The sequence below is a fragment of the Synchiropus splendidus genome, chromosome 11, assembly GCF_027744825.2.
Source record: "Synchiropus splendidus isolate RoL2022-P1 chromosome 11, RoL_Sspl_1.0, whole genome shotgun sequence".
NCBI lineage: Eukaryota > Metazoa > Chordata > Actinopteri > Syngnathiformes > Callionymidae > Synchiropus > Synchiropus splendidus.
Window position 1 is genome coordinate 12027636 of NC_071344.1, and position 7569 is coordinate 12035204.

At 40.5% G+C, this 7569-nt stretch overlaps 1 protein-coding gene across 1 annotated transcript; it reads right to left on the minus strand.

Moving 5' to 3' along the window:
* Positions 1-146: 146 nt before the first annotated feature.
* Positions 147-5537, minus strand: hdac3 (histone deacetylase 3). Its single transcript, XM_053879639.1, has 15 exons — positions 5373-5537; positions 4880-4962; positions 4653-4795; positions 3336-3417; positions 2841-2897; positions 2707-2762; positions 2512-2645; positions 2352-2432; positions 1435-1508; positions 1303-1367; positions 1136-1225; positions 1006-1064; positions 848-927; positions 554-711; positions 147-484 (listed from the first exon to the last, which is right to left on the minus strand). Exons 1-15 carry the CDS (start codon positions 5425-5427, stop codon positions 415-417), a joined length of 1287 nt encoding a protein of 428 aa, XP_053735614.1. The 5' UTR covers positions 5428-5537; the 3' UTR covers positions 147-414.
* Between the last annotated feature and the right edge of the window lie 2032 nt (positions 5538-7569).

Genomic DNA, 7569 nt, shown 5'->3' on the forward strand with positions numbered 1-7569 from the left:
ATATGACTGAGCAACCAAAGAGTATGTTGGCAATTCGTATTGAAGGTGAACCATCACGTTTAAACTGTAAATTGAACAAGCGTGTGTCTGGCTGAATAACTCGTTGAATACTGCAGTATATGTGTGTCCGTTCGTGTCTCCCTCTAGTGGTGAGCAGCAAACAATGCGGTATACAATTGTTTTATTATAAAGTTGTCGACATACTATAAAAACAAAACAGCAAACGGTACAAATGTGGCTACAAAACAACACACTTTATCCAAAGGGCAGGAACATTTTCATAACAAGCTGACGTTCTGTTAAGAGGTCACACACTCACAGCCCACGACAGAACCACAACAGTGATGAGGAACCAACTCCGGGCAGATCTCCGGCCTGAACCCATTCAGTGTCCTTCATATGTATATGCATGGCTCAAATCTCCACATCGCTCTCTTTGTCGTTGTCATGGTCACCGTCGTAGAACTCGTTGGCAGCCTCAGGTCTGTATAGACAAGAACACAGGTGAATCCTTGTTACAGCCCCTCCCTCCTGCCTGAGCCATCGTTCTGACCTGGTGTAGTTTTCCTCGCCACCCCTCTCTTCTGGGTCTGGTTCATCCGTGCGCTCGTAGTTCAGCATGTCTGAGGGAACGTCATGGATCTGGACGCTGGGAGCGTGGTTGAGCATCTTCAAGTTCTCGAACACTGTCTGACGGATCTGCTCCAGGTACTACACACATAAACACACTAGATTTAATGGCGGCACCTGCATCAGGACGCGGCCAAGCAGACCATCATTCCTTCAACTGAAAACAAATGTTACTCCAATAATCTTGGGTTTGGGAACACTCGCTGAGATGCAGTACCTGACGGGAGTTCTGGTTCTCTATCCTGGTGCTGACATCCGGGTGCAGAGTGAAATCTGGGGCGAAGTACTCAAAATATTCTGTGCAGGAGAGCATAAGATTTTATAGCCACATGAAGCACAGAGTGGGAGAAGACTGCTTTCAACACGGCAGCTTACCACTGTATGGGAGCTCATCACTGATGGACTCGTCCAGCAGCAGGGACGTCTCGAAGGTCCTGTCACACACCAGAGATGATGACCTGGCACAAACACACCTCTACACTACAACACGTGTGAGAAATCTGACCAGCAGCGAGCCACGTTCCTCACAGTGTATCCTCCACCTCCAAGGACCAAGAGAGGAATCTTAAAGCTCTTGACAAACTCCACACACTCGCTGCAACACACACACACACATTTACATGGAGCTTCAGAGAAGAATATGATTCCATTATCAAATCACATGAGTCTCACCCGTGTCCTCGTATGCTGAGGTTAAAACATCCCAGACGGTCACAGCCCAGAGAGTCTGCTCCACACTGGATGCACAACACTTATCAGAACTCTTGATACAACAACACCTAGGAGACTGACAGTCAGACTTACCTGCAGCACAATACAGGTGGGCTGGTAAAAGTCCACAACCTGCTTGATGACTGGCTGGAACAGTTGTCTGTAGCCTGAAACACACCTCAGTTTTTAGTATCAACATAGATGAATGTAACAGGTAGGGTTTGGTGATATGGACAACAAAAGTTATCACGCTAAATGTTGTCAATTCGGCGAAAACGATAACTATCACGATAAATACATTTTCATGCTATTCCATGTGTTGGACACTTCAGTCTCTCTTGAAACTGTTTTATGATGAAACTTATGAGAGGAGTTTGTCTCCAACATCATTATTTGTTTATGTTTAAATATAATAGTTAACGTAGGTGTAGAGGTGAGAATTTCAATATTTCACGTCTCTGGTAGAAGCAGCTGGTGTCTGACAGACTGCTCTGCCAGCTTTATTTAGGGGTTAAATTGAGCCGTCTGCTGTGTCTCATGTCTCTTAACAGTTGACTTGAACTATGGACCAGTCTGGACACATTTCCTCGATGCTATTGAAGAAATATTAGCTATCATGTGAATAAATGATCGTTTAGTCATATTCTATTCTCCAAATCATGATATAAACTTTCAAATAAAAATAAATAAATAATAATAAATAAATAAAAATAAGTTTAAATTACAATGGTGTACCAAAGTCCACCACACTCTCCACAACAATCACACGCCTGTGTCGGCTCTCAAACGCCGTGGAAATGGAGAGCACGGCGCACCGTCGCGGCCTCATCATGTTCACATGTGCAGGTCCAACGCAGCGAGAGAGCCGCATGTTTATCAAATTTATTGTGAGATGTGGAATTGTCATCGTGGAGACAGTGTTTGGCAGTCTTTTGGCATCGCGTAAAATAAGTTATCTCCCATCCCTAGTAACCAGCCATTTTCCCTAAGTACAGAACTACTGAACTCACTCTGGTCATCGATCCCATCCCTCAGAGGAACATTGAGGCAGTAGTAACGTCCACTCTCTGCTCCAACCTCGTACATGTCCCCTACGACAATCATATCACATGACAATGAGTAGACCTCACATTTGCCTCACGACAGTGCACTGCTGCCAGGTGCACACACCTGTGCCTGGGAAAAAGTAGTTCCCATATTTGTGAAAAGACACAGTCATGACACGGTCAGTCAGGTAGAATGCTTCCTGGACCCCGTCGCCATGGTGGATGTCGATGTCAATGTACAGAACCCTGGGGTGGTATCTGGAACAAACAGACCCGTGTTAAGAAGGTCACTGGATGGACACGGATGATGATGTCATACTTCAGGAGCTCCAGAATGCTGATGACAATGTCATTGACGTAGCAGAAGCCAGAAGCCTGGAAAAACATCCAGTGAAAAGAACTCAGGACATGTTCATCAGGACAGAGAACTCATCAACCACAAAGCTCTCCAACCTCAAACTTTTTGGCATGATGCAATCCTCCAGCCCAGTTGATGGCAATGTCACAGATCTGAAACAGAAGTCAAATGTCAGTGACGCCTCTGGTTAGCAAGCGATTCAAAACACCAGCTCCCTTTATTTACACAGGCCTTCTAATAAGTCTTGTGATATCTGACATCAAAGGTCTTGCATGTCTTCAGCGCCAACATTGTTATTGGATATATGGGACCCTTGAGTTCTCAAAGTTTGGTGAAATAATGCAAAGATACTGCCAAGTTCACGCTTCCTTCTCCCTGTGAATAAAATAATCATTTCTTGCATCAGCAAGTCTCATCACGGGCTGCCACAGACAGTCAGTCTCCTGTGTTACGACCGTTGTCTACAACCAACTTACACTTATACGAAAACAGGTTAGTGCATACAAATGGGCACCAACCCGCTTGAATTGTATATTTTTCCGAGGCAATGGGGCCTCGTAATGAAGCCAAAATTATCTTCACAGAGTTACCTTGTGGTTAAGTTGCGTAGCTCCCTGCAATGAGGCTCCAGTGTATCTGGAGCAGAACTCAAACAGTCCTGGAAATACTGGACTGAAAAAAAGTCATAACAATAATGAACACACAAAACATCATTGTGAAGACAAAGTAACAGGATTTTGAAACTGTTCACACTGTTGATTTGAATAGATCCACCTCTGGTGGTTGTTATGATATTATTAATTGCTCAAATCTGTACTCTCCAACGACAAGGACTGAAATGGCAGTACTGGTACTCGATTAGCAAAAAATGTCCCTAATAATATTGTTATATTGCAGTGACTATGAAGGATGATAAATAAGATAATTATAAATAAATACATGAGTAAATAAATGTATAAATACTTAACTATAGAAATGTATATGTATATACATACATACACATATACATTTATGTATTCAGACAATTTAACTTTTAGTTTTATTTGTACATTCAATTATTTATTCAATTTGTTATTTTGACATTTTTTTGTTTTTATTTATTTCCATTTTATCTTATTATTTTGACACTTGGCTGTCAGTATGGAAATTAAGTACGCTGGACAAACCAACTAGCATTATAAGTTCATCATAGGTTTACAACAGTTGGTCAACTTCTTTGTGTTATTTTATCTTTGTCATCATCGCTGAATTAGTTTGTCATCATTAATAGTCTGGACGTAGGAGCCCATTTTCAAAACTAGTTCAGAATTGTTGTTGTTGTTGTGTTTGTACATTCTGGCCCATTTTTAGATGGTATCCAAAAATTATGGTGAAGGACACGCAACGCTCAGTTCAGATGTCAGGTCAGGTTGGCAATCCATGAGAAGAACTTGACTTTTATTGTGTCATTTCCAGCATAAATTAACTTCTTGACTCCAACTTGACCATTGCCTCACCACAATGAATAGAACTTAATCCTATTTTTTGTGTTGCAAATAATAGGATAAGCAAATAAATTCATTCATTCTTCGACAAAAATAAAATTCATTAAGTTACTTTGACATTTTTACATGTATTTATTTATTCATTTAAACATGTTATGTATTTGTTTTTACATTTTATTCATAAGTACGTCATTTATCATCCTTCATCTAAAAGGTTGTGCAGCAAAATATTAAAGATGACATTTCTGTGAAGGTCCACTACAGTCATTTTTTTAACATTTCTGTTCTGCCTGATTTTCCATGTTGAATTTTCTATACATATACAACTACTTTTGTCAGTGTCAAGTTTTTCTTCATGCACTGACATACACCAACAATTTTGTCGAATGTAGCAAGATACTTGCAAGAAGCATATTTACTTACCAATCATCCCCAACGTTAAATGTGTTAAGGCTTTTAGTGAAACCTTGCATGTTGTTGGGGCTGACTTTCTGCAAAAAGTCTATGTAGTCCTCCGAGTGGAAGCGACACATGTCATGCTGCGAGGCTTTGTATGGCTTAAACACCTGACAAGAAAGTGTAGTTTAGTACATCCATAAGTTAAACTCACTCAACGGTTTATACAAAATGTCAGAAAAAAATATATATACCATCATTTTCTTGTAGAGTCCATAATGCAACACCAGACTGTGAGTCAGGGACAGTCTGTGAGGCTTCATGGGATGACCAGCACCTGATCAACAGAAAAACGAAGATGGGATTGACATAAAACTAAAGACGACACACTAGATAGTTTTTATACGAAGCTGCGAGACGGACGTAAACGTAAGTGAGGGGACAAACATGAAAGCTTTGTTATGACTAATTTACGGTTCGAATAAAAATTCAGTTTAGGTCTTGGCATCTCAACGTTCTGGTATGGTTTAGCTTCGAAGGAAGCCACCACACAACTGTGCTCAAAGTACACGTTACTGCAGATTGTTATATCGCGGGCAAGACAGACAGCTGTGTCGTTCAACAATTTTATGCAGAAGACGTGGTAGTAGTTCATGAAACCGTCTCTTTCAATCACTGTGCAGCGACAGGAAGCTAACTGTTAGCTTTCTCACTAGCGGCCCGGTAAATAAGGACGAATAGGCTCACCGTAATGAAAGTTCCCCACGTCGGGGTCATAAAAATAAGAAGTCCTGTTCGTCATACTGACTAAATTGGCGTCTTTTCAGAATAAGTGCAAGTTATTTGCCTCATTCGAGCGGCATTTTTCTTTCAATCGGCTAAGACAGCCTCCATGTTAAACACAGATGTGACGACACAGGAAAGGGCGGGGCTAAGAGCCGAAGCGTTGACAAGAAGTATTGCTCGTGTATCATTCATCTACGGAGCCCTGGAAGTGACATGTGTTTAGTTTTTTGTGTTTATTTTTCCAGGGCTCCGTATGTGCTATTGGTTTGAATATGCATTTATCTCATTACAACTTATGTACGACTGCGAAAAAAACACGATTTCTGACCTGTAACCGATGTAAATATGGCAAGCAGTGTAAATTACAAAAGAACAAGGTTTAAGTGGACCTTAAGAGCCAGTGCTTGTCCAATGGAAATTCCACATGAAACGTATGATCTAGAAACTTTTATTTTGGCCCCTGCTGTCTCTCCCCTTGTCTGTCTCTTTTTCTCTCCCTACAGCAAAATGGCAACCTCTCTCTCGGAGGAATGAATTTTGATCATGATGATACAGGTTACAAATACTAAATCATATACAAGGCTGGTTGTACGTGTCAGTGCACACAGTTCTAAAGTCATAATTCCCTCAGTACAGCTCCGACTGTATGTGTTTCAAAGCACATAATGGATAAGGCAGTGTATGACACAAGAAGACAAAGCAAACTTGAAAGCAGGCAGAAAATATTATTCAAGCATGAGCCTGCTTGTACTGAACCATGGCTTTATGACTCTGATGTTGCAGTGGAGACGCGGGGAATTACACTGGCAAGTTTTATATTGCCAAGCAATTATTGTAATAACCCTACACAAAGTCATATAAGTCACAGGTAAATCAGAAATATGCCAAAGAGTGCAACTGATTACAAAATACTGGTGCCTGTAACTGGAAACCTCAATATTAAAGAATTTAAGGAAACATGTGTCCTAAAATTCTTTATTCCTTATTGCATTTTTCCTTATTCAGTCCTTATTTCATGTGAGTCTGTGTGTGTGTAGTTCAACTACATGCAGTTTAAGTCTGTGTTTATAATTTCATTTTTTTTATTTTATTCGTTATTTTATTTTTATTATTATTATTATTATTATTTTAACACTCAGCAGAAAATACAAGCCACCCTGTTCAAAGAATAGATTTATGGAGGTGGTGAAGGAGGACATGAAGTTTGTAAGTTTCAGAGAAGAGGAAGCAGAGGTGAGATGGAGGAAGATGATCCACAGTGCCAACCTCGAAAGGGAGAAGGCGAAAGAGAGTGACGAAGAAGTCAGACTCACAACAAAAATGGTGATCACAAATATTTGTCAGAAGCGTTGGATACATTGAGTAGCTTGTGTCTATCGCTTGCGAGTTAAAAGAGCAGTTAGAATGAATCCAGACCGTTAAGCTTTACTGAACAAGCAGCAGCCTGTTTGGATGCTTGCTTTTTGTCATCAGTTATTCCACATGATATCTTCCAATCACAGGAGGGATCAAATGAATGCCTTGGCTTTCACGTGAGGTGGGTCTTCCCCAGTAATGTTCACTTACAATTATCCCAGTAAGAAAGGAATATACTCTAAGAATGTTTTCAATGAGGACGTTGGAGCTACAATATAATACACATAATACTGACAAATGTTTAGTGTTTCAGAAGCAGCTTCACACTGTGAGGTTTAAACTGGGCGATATATGTTTCGAAACATTACCCTCTGCCAACATGTTGATGCATCACATTCTTTAATGTGAAGCTCTGAGTCATGGATCAGCTTGAGGCAAATGGGATCATCATTACAAAACCACATCCACATGTAATTACACACTCATCACTTTCTCTTTATGTTGAAAGTGTTGCAAGTAATTTTGCACATTATATCAACGTCACCTGATACCTCTGCAGTTTCGCTTTTCTTCAGTCTGCAGGCTAACAAAATGGCATGTGCATGTTCTCCTAAAATGTTAGTTCCACTTACACTGGTGCTGTTGTTTTTACATATAGGCTGAGAAGTATGAAACTCTTCCCCCTTTGTTTGTGACTGAGTGCATCGCTGTGTGTTTAGCAATGGTTCGCTGAGTGTAGATTGTTGATGTGATAAATGTGCAAAAAAGGAAGCCACTAAGTGTATCTTGATTTATATGTCTA